The 17,743-nt window shown below is 42.1% G+C and overlaps 1 protein-coding gene across 1 annotated transcript in view; it reads left to right on the top strand.

Annotated features, from left to right (window-relative positions):
• Window positions 1–11,348: 11,348 nt before the first annotated feature.
• Window positions 11,349–17,743, top strand: part of LOC308314976 (prickle-like protein 2) — a gene marked incomplete at both ends in the record, with an annotated part of 31,216 nt that continues 24,821 nt past the window's right edge. Inside the window, one exon of the mRNA XM_080762800.1 lies at window positions 11,349–11,483. Within this exon, the coding sequence (XP_080618926.1) occupies window positions 11,349–11,483 (135 nt within the window). The remainder of the gene's footprint in view (window positions 11,484–17,743) is intronic.

Consider the following 17,743-nt stretch of genomic DNA (forward strand, 5'->3'; position numbering starts at 1 on the left):
GTAAAACTAAAATGTACTAAATTGCGGCGAGTTGGTAAACTAGCGAGTTCTCCGGATACCGTGTTTAATAGATAGAAAATAAGTAATTTGGGTGAACTCCTCCTTTAAATGGCAAGGATTTCACCACACACACACACACACACACACACACACACACACACACACACACACACACACACACACACACACACACACTATATTAATTATTTTGCACTGTTTGGTTAATGCAAGATGAAAGCAGCAAAGCTTGGTTACAACAAGGTTGTATCTAAACCAGGACCTTCTATCTGTGAAGCGACAGCACTACCGACTGTGTCACCGTGTCCCCTTTTCTGTTCTTCCTACCTAGTCTTAACTACTAGAGTTGAGACCGTGTTGTCACACGCGAGCGTGGTTGTGTGAATGTGTGAGGGGAGGGGGGAGGGATGCAGAGCTGTCCTCGGCTCGGAGCAGCAACGTGTGTTACAGAGAGACACGCATGACGCATCTATATACTTTGCTGTTAAATAAATAAATAGCGCGTGCCTACGCACGTCTGTAGGCACCGATAGTGAGAACCGAAATTGAATTATTCTAATGGGTACCCGGTACCAAAGAATGTTCGGTTCGGTACCTGCTTGATCTGGAGGTTCGGGACCCAACCCTATAGGCGTGACGGGACGAAAAGCTACAATGACCTGTTTTAAAGCCGTCCTTCCTCCTACCACCCACAAGTCTGTATGACAAACCATTGAAAAGTTATAGGCCAAAATAGGAACTATCAAATATTAACCAATTAGAATAGGGGGTGGCTAAACATAAAAATGTAATTTTAGATCTTGTAGATCTGCTATTTTCACTTCCTGTTTTGGTGTTGAAGTCATGGGGCTGTATTTTGCGTGTCTTAAGTACCAGGTCTTATTCCCTAACTTGAGTAAACTAAAGACCTGGAGGCGTGGTCAATGCTCTTTGGCCACTCAGAATAGCCAAATGGCATTGACCACGCCTCCAGGTCTTTAGTTTACTCAAGTTAGGGAATAAGACCTGGTACTTAAGACACGCAAAATACAGCCCATGGCATTTTATGAAAACTTACGATTTTGATAACTTCTCATCGTTAAGGTCTTTTGTGTACGCTGCACGAGTGTTATTTGGAACAGACCATCTTGCTAGGAGGAGTTTGTTAAAGTGCAACCCGTGAAAATTGCATGAATTGCGCCAAAACGCAACAATAAATAAAAAATGGCTACTTCCCGTTTGGTTTAGGTCATGGCGCCAAGATACTTTTTTGTAATGATACAGGTGTGTACCAATTTCCATACATGTATATGAAACCGTATTGTGGGACCCTTTTTGAGACGATTAAATTTTTTTGCCACTTGTGATGTGTGTTTTCACAACAAAAACACGACTCATTTCAGATAAAATAATCATTGCGATTTCAATAGGGCTTCGCACTACTGTGCAGTGCTCGGGCCCTAATTCAAATTCAAATGCGCTTTATTGGCATGGGAAAACATACGTTGACATTGCCAAAGAAAAATGAACACATCTCTAAAGCCTGAGTGTGTACTCAGTTGCTAGAAGGTTTCTGCAGGCAATGCAACACGTTGTGGGCTTGTAGATCTGCTACTTTTGGCATGCAGATATAAGTCTAAACGACGCCATCACAGCCCGCCGAAAAAACTTATATTCAGTCAAATAAAACTAGACTAAAACTGAAACATTTCAAATGGCTAAAACTAATTTTACGGAATTTTATTCAAAAGACTACGACTAAAATTAAATCAAAACGTACTGTCAAAATCAACACTGATACAGTGCCAATAAACATCTCATCGTATCTTAATTAAACCTCTGAATGTCTAATGCTATAACACTAACCCAAACCTGAAACTTTTCATAATTTTTTTTCTTTTTTTTTCTCCTATAAAATTTTGGTCAGAAATGGCTTTTCTTCTCCATAAAAGAGAAGTGGTCGGTAGAGCAGCCGGATGGGATCTGTGAGGTTCCTAGTTCGATCCCGGGCTCCTCCAGAGTTAGTGTCGAGGTGTCCTTGAGCGAGACGTTGAACTAACTAAACCCCTAATTGCTCCCAGTGTGCAGTTTGGTGCCTTGCTTGGTTTCCTCCGCCAACGGTGTATGAATGGGTGAATCAGAATGTATTGCACAAGTGCCTTGGATAATAGTGCCATATAAAATGCACCATTTGCTTACCATTTTGGTTTATTTAAAAATGTAAGCAATACTTCATCAGGGATGTTTGGTCCTCACAAGTATAGTAACGCGTGTGTGACTATGACACACACACACACACACACACACACACTCATTACTAAGAGCAGCGTGCCTTACAGCGGTTACCGTAGTAACTCGACCACCATGACACCATGGCAACCAGCATCATTGATATTACAGCTCACAAAGCTAGAACCATGGAACTGTGAGGACGGGCGTGCGTGTGTGTGCGTGCGTGCTTGTAATTAAGCAATATTACACGAGAGGGTGTGCTTTACCGTGATTATTGCAACGACATCGTTGCTGCAGGAACGAGTAGCAGAGTTCCGTAAGCACACACTCAAGTGTAATATTGTGAATTTACAACAGTTATCTTTAAAAAAAAAATCATTGTAACTAAGATATTCGATAAGATAACCAATATAGATACTAATAACGATTATATACAGGCTATATATCTGTAAATTACACACACAAATAAAAATGACATACTGAGCAACGGTACAATTAACATAACTTTGACCGAATCTGCTTACAGCAGTTAAAACAAAGTCATTTAGCAGAACTACAACCAATTGAAAATATAGAATATATATACAATATATTTTCAGCTTTCAGCTTTATTCCTTCCTGATATTGGGCCGATAATTATCTTGCATCCCTAATAGAAATGCATACATTTTTTAATGCCAGATTTGCCACTACGACCACACATGTCCTGCTAGCCTAGCCTCTCGGTCGAGTCTGCGAGTGTCCGTCTCATCAGCACATCTGAAATGTATGTTTTGTATTAGGTGTGCCATAATGCTAGTTTAATCATGGGTAGATGGCTATTTCAACCAATAAGATTGCTTCGTCGAAACTACCTGTATTGCACTAATGCACGAATTTGAGAAATATACACTTCGAGTACAATGTTTCCTGGTTGATTGAATACTTTATAAGTCAGATATGTAAACAGCATGGTGTGCGTTACCATCATTGATGGCATGTCTGCGTTTCAATTTTGAATAATCATTACGCTATTCATCTGGGGACACCTCAAAACATTATTTGAGGATGCCCCTTGGGGTCCCGACCCTTATTTTCGGAACCACAGGACAGGTGTAGTGCTTAAGATAAATCTTTTCACATTGTATTTCATATCCAGTGTAATATTTTTGTTCCATTATTCTGTTAGCAGTGTGTTCTTTTGACAAATCACTCGACAAAGCCCTTAGGTTTAAATGTTAAATCTACAGTGCCTTTCTGTGTGGAGTTTGCATGTTCTCCCCGTGTCCCCTAGGGTAGGTACCCTCACAAAAACATGCAGTAATCCTGTTCTCTAAACTACGTCCCCATGGCCAGCCATGGGGCTGGTTGGAATAACGTGTTCCTTCCACACGCTATGTGCAGCCGGGGAAACTCTCCCCTGTCAGATAAAAAGAAGCAGCTTGGACTCCTCATGCATAGAAGGAAGCATGAGGTCAGTCCGCTGCCCCCCCAGGTTGGCAGAGGAAGTGTAGCGCCCAGGATTACATTAGATAACTGGGTGAAAAAATGGGTTGCAAAATTGTGGGAAAATAATAATAATAATAATATCTACAGTGAAGTGCAGTGCGGAAAGTATAGCTACCGGTAAGTACTCGAAACGTTAGTCGTTTTATTGTATACTAGCACGCAATAAAAAGGCTTGAAAAGTTTAAATGCCAGTGCTGCTCCAGTGTCCTCTCCTACAATTTTGAGGTATTTGTACTTTACTGGAGTATTTCCAATACTTTTCAGAGGTAAACATTTTACATTTACTCCACTCTTACTCTTTAGTTACTATTTACATTGAAGATTTTTATTATTATTACAAAACATACATTAACCACTTGCCTATATGCATTTGGGCCATTTGAAAATAAAGCAATACAAAGCAGTACAAGCAAAACTTGTATTTTTACTAGGCGTGGTGAGGCACGAGACGTAGTCAAGCCCATGAGCTATTTGAACATACATCTACAATTTTAGCTTACAACTTGTAGATCTGCAATTTTCAAAAGATTTTAAGACATTTTAGATATTTGAAAACTTGTGAAATGGGACATTCCACATGGTCCATTTGGTCCTTGTCTTAAAGTATATTTTGATGCAAACATACATTTTGAATAACAGACTTTACTTGTAACTAAACAGGTAATTTCTACATCGAGTCATGTTTCCACTTTCCACCACTGAGCGTAATTGAGTCTTGATTGAGCCACATGCTAATACAGCCACCGCCGCTTGCACGTCTGCATATTTAATTGCTCAATGATTTGACCTCCTTTGACCCGCACTCTTTAGCAATCCATGCGTGTGTCTGCCGCAGTTCCCCCCCCCCTTCACTCCCCCCGCCCCCGTCTCCCGGGCGTAATAGTGGAAGCGTTTGATGTTTTGAACAGTGTTTTTTGCAGACGAGGGGCAATGCAGTGCCTAGAGGAAAAAAACGAAATCACTATGCTTGTTTAACATGAGGAACAAATTCTCTCTCTCCCTCTCTCTGTCTCACACACAAATGCGTATACACAAAAATACACACGCGTGCATGCGCTAACAAGTGGAGATTGGTGTAAAATGCTTCAAAGCACGCAGTCAGTGAGTGTTCTGAATGTATAATAGTTCTGGGGATGTGTTGAATGTGGTGAAGTGTTCTGAATGTATAATATTTCAGGGGATGTGGTGAATGTTCTGCATGGTGGGGGATAAAACAGTGAAGTCGTTAAAGACTGAGAGGACGAGATGACAGTTTTTCACCCAAAAAATGACATATATTCTATCAATAGAGAACTGAACGTCGTCACTGCCACTGGATGGCGCTATTACCCTGGTTCACGAGGTTATTTGTTGTATTGAAATCCCCACAGGGGAATCTTAGATCGCCTCATATAAGAACTGTGTTCATTGCAAGCTTGCCTTGTAGATCTGCTATTTTTGCCATGTTTGAAAAGTAACAGTTTTGGGCTGAGACATTACCACGGTATGCTGAGCTTTTATTTTAGCGGTCGCGCATTCAGGTGTGGTGTTTTTTTATCTGAATGCTAGTTTGGGATGGCTCAGGATAGGATCTTGAAAGTATCACTGGTGAAAAAGGCATCCCCTATTTAGTTGGAAGCAGGATTATTTTTCTATTGCACTTTAGACCTGTGCCCGTCGACCACCTGCCTACTTAGGAACGATGCAAGTCGGGAACCAGTATGCAATAGCAATACCCGTTGTTATAGCACCCGTTTTACTGTATATGTACTGTATATCTGTCTGTCTGCCCGTGTATGAAGAGTGCAAACTGACTGTGAAAAGTGGCTGAGGCAGAGGCTGGGAATTCTACAGGTGAAGGGGCTTAGGCTCATTAGGTCCACTGGCAGAACCTGAACAGGGCCGTTTTGTGGCGGTACTGGACATCTGTATATCCGACCGACTCAAGGCCAGGCACTGCACTCCCTGTGGTGGTGTGGAACACGTGCGTCAGATATGAAGTCATTGGGGCGAACGGTTCTCGAGTTACGTGGATTAAAGATGTATGTACGTATAGAGGACGTACAGTACACACAGATAAATGGTGCATTTATTGTAATATATGTTTTTCTACTGCACTTTAGTTGAGATTGTGAATGTTATAGACCTCGGTTAAAACACATTAGTGCACACCTTCAGGGAAGAATCATAACACACACTCACACCATGTCTCTCTGCGTTTCTCTCCGTCTCTCTTTCCAAATCAATTCAAAGAGGCACGAGAAATTGTGTTTATGCCAAAGCAAATGTGAAATAAAAAGCTGCGAAACTAAGACAAGCAAGTACAATAACAAAATAAATATGTGTGAACAGAGCTTTGTCGGTTTGCAACTTAGATAAAAACATTTGCTGTTAGAAACAGTCAGATAGACAAACACAGGGGTGGGGCGCGTTCAGAGCCTTTGACTACGGTAGTTGTTTGAGCTGCACGTGAGTCTCGTGAGAATGCGTCAACCTTGCGTATATGGATAAAAAACAACCATACACACGTCTCTTTACCAACACTTGCATAAGCCGACGAGTGTCAGCAACAGCGTGAATTAACATAGGAATGACCCCGGCTGGCTAAATGCATATCAACAATAAACAGTCCAATGTGTGACCTGTTGATTACTGACCTGTTAATTACTGTATGTAGACATATACTGTAGCCTACTGTCAGATGCTCTCTGATGCAGTCCAAAGAAAACTGCTGGATAACAGTGGATTCATGAACTAATCTAGCCTACAGTACAGACTGAGGTGATGTCTGCAAGGTAAATGCATGAAAACACTCACACCACTAAAGTAGTAAATGGAACCAAATCCAATAATTTATATATATATATATATATATATTACTAAATAAGCAATTACTTGTGTGCACATGTACACATTATATGCATGCACATTGTATACACGTGACATAGCGCTCCACTAGCTGAAACAGAATCACAGGCGTGAGTGAGGACTGAGACATGCCCCCCTCGATTTTGGGGGGCATGTTGATGTTCTCATGTCCATGAAATCATAATTTACCTTAAATAAACATTAAATTCCATAGATGGCTGGCACAAATGTGAAATTACACACAGTTTACCCTAAACAAACATTAAAGTCCATGGACTTTGGTTGGGACGGGACATTTACAATTAGGCTCTATGACATAATTTCCGAAAGCCATGCATTGGAGGGGTTCAATCCACAGTCCACCCACCACTGGAAATAGTTACACAGTAGTAAGCAGGGATATAACAGTAAAAAGCTTTTGAAACAAACGGCAGAAGGAGTATTTCAAGATTATTGCAAGATTGTCACTTGGTATAAAACTTTCTTCCTCCACACATAGTGAGATACACAGGTAGGGTTGAGGAAGGAGTTGCATCTCCCTTCAATCTCACACTAACAAAACTAACTTATGTAATTAGGAAGAAACCTGCGGTATTCTATAAGATATGGGAGAAGTTCTTGGACTTCATTAAGCGAGGTGATATTGAAGAGGCTATGGATGTATAGTGGTTAACTGAGTAGTCAGCTGGGGGGTGGGGGTAGGGAACTGTGATGGACATTGTGAATCTGTTTGTTTAACTGTATGTAATGTGTTTTATTTTCGTTTTGTCATTATTTATTTATTTTGGTTTTGTATTTATTATTGTCAAATCATTTCGTGATAAGATTTTGTTTGTATTTGTGCTGCCAGCGGGATGTGGGGGGGTAAAAAATATATGTCAATTGTTGAAAATACTTGTGTACTGTAAAGAAAATGAATAAACATATGTTTAAAAAAAAAAAAATCTCACACTAACACCCCCTCGCTCACACTGGAGATAACATGCTGTACCGGAGAGCAGTGGTGCTGGAAGAACTACTCACATTTTTGAGGGGTAGTAGGCTCTAGCCCCTCCTATGACCAGCTTTGTGTGTTTGTACCAAATTTTGAAAGTATTAGATTGGCTGAGCACGGAATGTGAGGTATGATGATGTATGACGATAAGAGTGCCCCTCACTTCACACAAGTGTGATTTTTTTTAAGTAAAAGTATCAATACTGCATAGTGCATTGCAGAAATACAAGTGCAAGAACGGTATTCAGAATTGTACTTGGGGGGGGAAAAAAGTGCAAAGGTGTTGGCAACAACAAATTTACTCAAAGTACCAAACGTCATAGTACTGTATACTCGTGATGCATAAAACTTCCATTTCAAAATGTATATTAAATCATTTGAAAATAGCAGCAAGCTCGGATCTGCTATTTTCCGAAGTCTACATACTGTAGGACAGACAGACAGACAGTCAGTCAGACGCTCACAATGTGATGTATAATGTGAGCTTGTCGATGGGCTATTTTCGCTGAATGACAGAGTATAGAGTAATCATTAATTGTCACAGTGCGAGACGTTCCATGAGCCAGGACATTGTGCAGCCATAATTTGGATGTGTTTTGCATATTAGCAGAATGTCAAGGTTAATGAGGCTTCATTGCTACTACGTGCCACGGTTCAGTGTCTTTGCAACATCTCTGCATCGTTTCGGTGAAACACGGATGAAGTATAAGCAACGCCGTGCAGTCACTCGCTTTGCCGCCACTGTAATTTAGTCACAAAATGTCCCAACATCAAAAATATTCCAATTGCTATTTTACCGGGCACTTAACTTTGATATTGTTCTGTTAAAATGAATTTCGCTACACTGATTAATAAGGTGCTGTTGTAACTGACGTTTGTTTTGTTTTGGTTAAAGCAAAATGAGTTTTGTTATTATTCATTATATTCTGAAAGTAGCTACATCTGCACTCTTTTTTTTGCCATGACATCCAATTTCCTGTATCACGTTTCATATCAAGGTCCATTATGAATTTGAGTCGCGGATCAGATTTTGTCCACAATTCCATGCTATATTGATGTTGGTACCATAGGAGAGATGACAGGCAAACGTTGATCAAAATAACTATTATTCTACATTCTCTAATAGTGTAGACTTTAAGTAATGTAGATGTAAGATTAAGTAATGCAGATGTTTAACAATAATTTTACTCAAGATTGTAAAATGAAACCAAATGCACCCATAAGGGTCCATTTTGTTTCAATTCAAACTCTCAAGAGTTAAAGATCTATAAGGGTCCATTTGGTTACCAACTCTCCATCATTTAGCTGGGGACCACCTGGAACCCTCTCGAGGACCACTGGTAGTCCCAGGGCCACTGGTTGAGAACCACTGCATTGGGATCTCTCCCCTGATTGGATGAAAACGTGTCACAGACAGGCCACATGTTATTAACCCATTTAGACGCGGCACTGCCATGGCAATCCCACCAATCTTGAGTCATAGTGTCAGAGTATCCGTTGTACCCATCTGTCTGTGTCCCTTTTATGCCCATAATATATGGAAATATCTGTCAGTCCTTGTCCCCTTTATGTCCATGGTGCCAGACGCTCCAACGCCTGGCTTTGTGTGTTTCGTCCGTGACGTTGTGTGTGGCAATGTCTTTGGACTTTTTATGACTTTTGATTCCCGCCGGGGACGCTGTGGGGGCGTGTACACAATATTTTTCAGATAATTTCAGATCATTTTGGGGGACCCCTGACATGAACCACTGGACAACAACACGTCGTAACAACTTGTTCTAGTGTATTTGTTCCATTCTACTACAGTAGGAACAAGTGTTGGCAAAGTTACTCAAAAACGAATATAGTGCCTATTAGTACTAGTTACTTTAAAAACAAAAAGAAGGTATTATTACTTTACATACAGCCAAAAGTAACTTGTTACTTATTACTTTTTTTCCCCTCGCCCCCAGTAATTGCATCTTTTGTCCCCAAAGGTGACACACTACCCAGTTTGTTCCAGACGTAAACCGTCTGGAACCACACTTCCACATCCAATAATTCACACGTGCAGACAAGCACACACCGTTTTCATATCCGCTCTAGAGTCTACAGATCTAGACCGGATCTGCAGCCTGCAAAGCAACTCCATCCCAACACAGTCTACCACTATAAATAAACACTTATACCACCAAGGCTCGTGAAAAGTAAATGTAATATTATTACTCAAAATGTGAAAGTAATTAGTTATATAGTGGAAAAAGGCAATACGGTAATATTACTTTATGTAATAAATTACTTTAGTATCTTTCCAACACTGAAAGCAACACGTGTGCTTGAAGCCACTGGCGACAAAATGCAGCGTACGGAACTGGATGTGACACGGTGGTCTGGTCATGAGTCATAATATAGTCAGTCGTCAAGGGCGTGATGTGTGAGCAATGATAACACACTGTACCCTGCTTGGGTTCTGTGTCTCACAGAACAACTGTACAAGGAATAGTCATGCGCGTCAGCAAGGTCAGTACAGCAACGGTAGAAACTAAGTACATTTACTCAAGTGCTGTACTTAAAGGTAGGGTAAGTGATGATAGCATGATAATGCTACGAATGGCACTGCAGCAGTGTGAGATTCGTCGACTAAAACGATGACAAAAAAATGTTCGACCATCTTGTGAGCTTGTAGATCTGCTATTTTACCTGAGCTCAACCAAGCATGAAACCGGAACTGTTGGCAAGCAAACTGACTGTGCAGGCGGGAACCAACCCAGGGCAAAGCCAGGAAAGACAAGAGGCGTAGGCCTACATCCGAAATGACTACGTAAAATTGTAGATACACTGCAGCACGGTAGCTTAGCCAACGGCACTGTAGAGCTCAAGACCCTGATGCTAGATAGGAGCTCCGGCTCGCATCAGCATTTTCAGGAACCAGCTATATGGTTACAACTCATTTAGTTCTATACCGGGTAGAACAAATGAGTGAATCACAAAATGTGTGCATAAATACAGCTACAGCAGTACAGCGCCTTCTCCTGTGAAGCGTTCATGCAGTAGTGATGTGTCCAGCTGCCACTGCCAAGCAGCCCGTTCTGCCTCAGTCATATTGATCTGCATGCTTTTTGTTGGAGGGTTTCTCCAACAAAAAAAGTGTGTGCCGTGGCACCCTAGGGTGCTGTGACAAGTCCAGGTGTGCCGCAGAACACTTTAATAATATTTTTTGGAGGTCATCACTTCAGTTTGGTATACTTAGACCCTCTACACTTGGCAAAACAATCTGTCCTAATCTCTCAAGTTCATCTTGTGACATTCTTACGATAGGCCTACTTTGCGTAGCGTAATATGACATAAATGTTAAGGTGCTAATAATAGTGTAATTCAGAGGTACTGCGTGGATGAAAAGGTTAATTTACAGGGCTGACCTGAGCCGAAAAAAAGGTTTGAGAAACACTGCTCTAATGCAGTGTTTATTTAGTATCACATCTTATTTTAAACGTTTTTAAAAGTTTGCAAAATGTTTGCAAACATACTGTAGCCTGGCTGGATTTGAACTGCGTTGTTCTCTATAGCTTTGCTTATACAGTACATTAAAGTCCGGAAAAGTAACAGTTTCAGACATACGTAGGTCTCCACCCGACGAGAGACGATATTTTAAATAATACGTCACGCTTAATCACACATATTCTTCTTATCCCTTTGCTTTCCACCAGCCTGCTCTTTGTGCTGAAGCCAGCCGGCCAGACAGACAGACAGGCCCTGCCCGGTGTTTAGTGGCAGCGTCGAGGAGCCAGAGGACCATGTCGCGGTGAGCGCCATGCCTCTGGAGATGGAGAAGAGCGTCACCAAACACCTGATGTACGACTTCCAGAGGAACTCCACCTCTGACGACGACTCCGGCTGCGCCCTGGAGGAATACGCCTGGGTGCCCCCCGCCCTCAGCCCAGAACAGGTAGGCAGCTCACCACCTGGGTGAACCCCACCCCACACCGCCCTCAGCCCAGAACATATAGGCTCACTGCCTGGGTGTCCCCCACCCGCCTCAGTCCAGAACAGGTAGGCACTAGGCTCACTGCCTGGGTGTCCCCCACCCGCCTCAGTCCAGAACAGGTAGGCACTAGGCTCACTGCCTGGGTGTCCCCTACCCCGCCTCAGCCCAGAACAGGTAGGCATTAGGCTCACTGCCTGGGTGTCCCCCACCCCGCCTCAGTCCAGAACAGGTAGGCTCACTGCCTGGGTGTCCCCCACCCCGCCTCAGCCCAGAACAGGTAGGCACTAGTCTCACTGCCTGGGTGTCCCCTACCCCGCCTCAGTCCAGAACAGGTAGGCACTAGGCTCACTGCCTGGGTGTCCCCTACCCCGCCTCAGCCCAGAACAGGTAGGCACTAGGCTCACTGCCTGGGTGTCCCCCACCCCGCCTCAGCCCAGAACAGGTAGGCACTAGTCTCACTGCCTGGGTGTCCCCTACCCCGCCTCAGCCCAGAACAGGTAGGCACTAGTCTCACTGCCTGGGTGTCCCCTACCCCGCCTCAGCCCAGAACAGGTAGGCACTAGTCTCACTGCCTGGGTGTCCCCTACCCCGCCTCAGCCCAGAACAGGTAGGCACTAGGCTCACTGCCTGGGTGTCCCCTACCCCGCCTCAGCCCAGAACAGATAGGCTCACTTTGAACTCTGAGCTTCTCTTCTTCCCAGTTAATAGTTAATAATAATTAATAATATAAGTCCTGCCCCATAAAGCAGGATCTAACTATTTCCATATGGTGACTTTGGTTCCAACTGCCGATATACTGTAGAGCCAACATGAGGTCTGTCATCTAGCCAACATCATTCACTGCCAGAGTAATTATTCAACCCCTGAACAATTTTCAGTTCAAACTGTTCAAAACAACCAATGAAGGACAAGTACTTCAAAAACCGAGTCCAATGAGGTGAATAGTACATGAATGAGTAACCGTGTACCAAAGTTTAAACAGCACATTACAGGACCAGGTACTAGGTAAAGGTGCGCTCTTCTGAGTGCAGATTTCTGCCAGGCCGGGTTGTTTACCCAGGTGGGAGATAGAGTTTGTTAGTTAGTTATTTTTAAGGAACTGAAAAAGAAAATGGGCAGTTTAGTCACAATGACAAATCCAGGATTCCGTGAGTGTAGACCAATAGGTGAAGAGGCCTGTTAATGGCCCCATGAGGCCGATTTGAAGAAAATAATTGGGACAGGTTCTTCCTGAGTCTACTGGGAGTGTATACATGTGCATGGTTTCACAGCGATCAGTCCAGTGGTGGTGAGATGAGTTGTTCAGAGATGGATGTACAAATGCAACCGCACGGCTTCTATGTGGATCTCTGCTCTCATATTGATGATGTCATGGTGTAGAGTAGACAAACCGACGGCCTGTGAAAATCTGCATTTCTAGCCTTGCACAACCACAGTTTGTAGTGTGTGTGATGATGTCAGACGTCAACTCCTGGTTAGCCTACATTAAAGGTGTGAATTGTCTTTCGACTTACACTTCGTCTCAGTGTGAATTATACGATTTTGACCCAAGGTTGTGTCCTGAGAGACAGCAAGAAGGAGTTAGGAGAGACACAGAGAAGGGGGAGAGATTTATATATTATAAAAGACATATTGTCCAAACCCAACAGAGGAAGGAACCTATAACTGATCACCATCACAATCCATTTAGAGCTGCAATCGATGATGGAAGGAAGGAACGAGCCCCGATATTTCCCAACTCTGGTCTCCAGTTGTGAGTGTCTTATGCCTGTGCCTGCACCGAGCACAGAGGAGCCACAATGACCTTGACTGCCAAACACTGAGGAATGAAGAGACCCAAATAAACTGCTCTGTAACCAGCTAGAAACAAGGAGACACAGATGAACCAAAATCTTACAGTCATCAACCGTTCACCAATAATGTAGCTCTGGTGGGAGAAGTAAAGACACATCAGCCGAGATACAAGGGGAAAAAAACCCACATCTGTAAACAGTGTGACAAGAGTTTCAGTATAGGTTAGGTCTGAAGTCACACCGGGCGTGTCCACACGGGAGAAAAACCTTTCCATTGTAAACAATGTGACAAGAGTTTCACTTTATCATGTTCCCTGACAACACACCAGCGTATCCACACTGGAGAAAAACCTTTCCACTGTCAACAATGTGACAAACGCTTCACTGTATCAAGTACCCTGAGTACACACCAGCGTATCCATACTGGAGAAAAACCTTACCACTGTAAACAATGTGACAAACGTTTCACTGTATCTAATCTGAAGAAACACCAGCATATCCACACTGGAGAAAAAACTGACCATTGTAAACAAGAGTTTCAATGTGTTAAATGACCTGAAGAGACACCAATGTATCCAGACAGTCATGTTGTCTGCATAAGACATCGTTGTGATGAAAGGCGCCGCTCACTTCACACAAGCGTGCATGAAGTAAACTGTAATGTCTTGGGAACAGAATCCTAATATCTCTGATTATTTTTCCAGGCTGCGTTTTTGATCAAAACAAGCTTGATTTGTGGCTCATTTCTATAAATGCTATGATCAGTGATCACCAGTTACAAAATGCATGTTTTGGGTGAATTAAATAACATTTGCGGGACATGTTACACTGCGATTTTACACTTCCTGCTTTTCCGCTTCAGAGTAAAAACGGTTTCAAAAGGTAAGACGGTTTGTACCAACTCATAATGAGTTGCTATACACGGTTCTCTGTTGAAATGAATGGTTGGCAGTTCTGGAGTGCAAAAGTTCATTGGGTGGGATTTGATTCCTCCATGGTGCCTCCACCTTGACCAGGCACTCCAACGAACACAATTGGTGTTGCATGTTAGCCTGGACACCAGGCAAATCTGCCAGTGTAAAAGAATACATAAAATAAATAAATCACTTTGGTCTTGTCCCGCTCGGTTGTGATTGGACTTCGGTTGTGGGGCACCAATCAGGGCCCAGTAATGGAAATGTGGGGCGGGTTTATCACCAAATATTTTTTTTGAGTGTCGCTAGCCCCTCCTATGCACAGCCTTGTGTGTGTGTGTGTGTGTGTGTGTGTATGAGCACGGAATGTGCTCAGCTGATTGGCTGAGCACAGAATGTGATGAATGATGATGTATGATGATAAGAGACCGCCTCACTTCACACAAGTGTGATTTTTATTTCTTTTTGGAAATGTAGGTTCCACAAAGAGATTCCAGACTAATATCTACGCAGTGATATTAGTCTAGTTACGATGTTAGGCTATAGTTACAAGTGTGTGCGTCAGGGAAGAGTTGAACCCAAGTGCAGAAACAACTCCAACTGATTAGGTATACAACGTATATTTTTAGAGCAACATAACGGCCATACTTCAAAGTGGAGTGAGCCACGCAGGTTCAAAACCCTGACACAGGCCAGGCAGACCAGACCACACATCCACGGGAGCAGGCAGAAAGCCAATAATCCACACAGAAAGCCAGAAGGTCAAAGGCACTCGTCACAACATGGAGACAGAACTCCACACAGGAAACAAGACAGAGATGACTCAGAAAACACACTGACAGGAGGCTGCATGTAGGCCAGTGTTTCTCAAACTATTTTGGCTCAGGTCAGCCCTGTAAATAACTTTTCCATCCAAGGCACTCCTAGATCAGTAAAATCACTGATCATTGAAATAACAATTTATGGTACGTAATTATGCAAATCTTTCCCCTAATATGATACAGTATATCACAGACGAAAACGTGAGAATATCAGTTTCAGTTAGGACAAACTGATAGGATAACACTGTATGTCCTACATCTGTCTGTCACATGGTACCGCATCAATATAGCATATAATTGTGGACAAAATCTTATCCAACGATAACATTCTAAGTCTCTGGTCTGAAAGGCTAACTGTCATCAAATGGTGGTCCCTGGCTCAAATGCTGAATAATAATGGACCTTGATATGAAAAGTGTTGAAAACCACTAGTCAAAGTGATTAAATGGAAGTGATTTTGATCAATTCCAAATATTATCAAAGTATCAAAGTAGTAAGGCACCCCTGGACACTAAATGAGAAACCCTGCTATAGGGAGCCAAGACGGGTAGGTCTACAGTCTACACACTAACATTCCCCGTACCAACTGGCAAGTTAGAAATCAGACTTTTTATGACATCTGTGTTGTTGGTAATGACGCAAGCTGGCGTACTGTATGTACCCATTTTTAGCATGTTGTTGGGTTGGCTTCAATACATTCTGCTTTATTTTACTGGGTTACTTTGCAGTTTCACAAAAACATATTATTTTATATACAGGTTTAATGTTTGTTTTTAGTTCAATGTTTTAAAAATGCCAACATGAGTTACTTTAATTAGCTATACCAAATTCCCTCCTCGATGTTGTAAGATGATAAGAGCACCCCTCACTTCATACGTGATTTTTAATAGCGAATCTAAAGCTCAACGCATGCGAGCGTTATGTCAGGCCCGTTTTCATAGGCCCCGGTTTCTTGTTTACTGCTGGCAACACTGCTTTTGGATCAGTGTTAACTGTTAATTTGTTGATTAAATTGCCAGTATATATTAGTTTTATTAACTGTAGCTTAGTTTTTATTACCTTTTTAGGGACGCTAGCAGAAGACCCTCTAATGCAGGGGTAACCAACCAGGGGTTCGCGACTCGCGAGCCACCAGTAGCTCGCACGAGACATTCAAGTAGATCCCGGAGTGAGCGGGTGTCAGACTGACAGGCAGCCAGTCCATCACTACCAATACACAGAACGTGCATTTAGAATAGCTCGCAGTGATGGCCCCAGACATGTGTTGGGCCATCAACTGCGGTGTTTGTTTGTCTGACTATTATGCACAACTATGGAAGATCTGGCGGAAAGAAATCATAAACATCAATAATCATTTCCACCAGGAATTGGGAGCATGCATCCTTCCGACTTAGCCATGTTTTGGCTCAGCACAAGGAACCATTTACGGACAAGGACATGGTTAAAGAATTGCTGAATGTCACGGTGGACTGCTTGTTTTCTAAACATAAAAACAAGGAGGAATTGAAAGCATTGATAAACGTATTCAAAGACTTGTCAATATGTGAATACTTTTCCCTTCAGTTCGACGAGTCCACCGATATGCCACGGACACCGCCCAGCTAATTGTGTTTTTCCCTGATTGTACCACCAAAGAGGACTTTCTAGCCCTTATTCTGTTGAAAAAAAAGGACCCGGGGTGAGGATGTGTACAATGCATTCAAGGATTTAATTGCGTGAGGACAAGATTCCTCTTCATAAAATCCTATCAATGACGCGATGCTTGGCGTTCAATCAGGATTTGTGTTTGCATTAATTAACTTCGGATAAAATGGAGATTTATGAACTGGTAACCGACTATCCACTGGAGGACAGAGCTAAAAAGCAGGACTTTTTTGTTCACTTGTGAGCAGAGAGAAGTATCCCCTGATTGTGTCTTGTGCACTCAAATGCCTACTTTGGCTCCACTTATGTGAAATGGCCTTTTCACAAATTAAAATAAAATCCAAGTTTAGACTGACTCACATCATAATGACAGCCTCAGACTGGCAATCACTAACTAGTATGAACCAGATTTCAAAACGCTTGCAGATAATGTGCAGTCACAGCAGTCTCATTAAAGGTGGGCTGACACTGTCTGAAAGTATTGTATCAGTCACCATAACTGTTCAAATATATGATCATGTACTGTATGCATTTGTCATTTGAACATCTGTAAATATGAATATTCATCGAACTGAGAAACTAAATAGTGTGCTATATAAGCAATTCATTTCATGTCCTTTGCGTTTTGTTTTATTTAAAAAAAACTCAACAAATAAGATAATATGTATATTTATAATACATTTGTCTTAATATTTAGGCATGAATTATATAACTATCAGTTATTTATTCTTAAACTATAGTCTCTGGATGTGTGCACATGAATTGAGCCTGTCAGAAATCGCAAAAAACAAGTGTTTTTTTTTAACACATTTTAGTGGTAGATCATGGCTTACAATTGGAAATAAAATAGGCTCATGGGCTTGAAAGGGTTGGTTGCCAAGTCTATGGGAGTTTGTGTAGAGCACGTATGACGTAAATCGTTCGCCAGCCAAGTCTATGGACTTTAATGTTTGTTTAGGGCACTTAATGACGACGTAAGACGCTATGTAGCCGATATGAATACATTTCACATGAGTGATTTTTATTTAGTTCTCCTCAGTGTAAAAAAA

Source organism: Protomyctophum bolini (assembly GCF_963924005.1).
Source record: "Protomyctophum bolini genome assembly, chromosome: 5".
NCBI lineage: Eukaryota > Metazoa > Chordata > Actinopteri > Myctophiformes > Myctophidae > Protomyctophum > Protomyctophum bolini.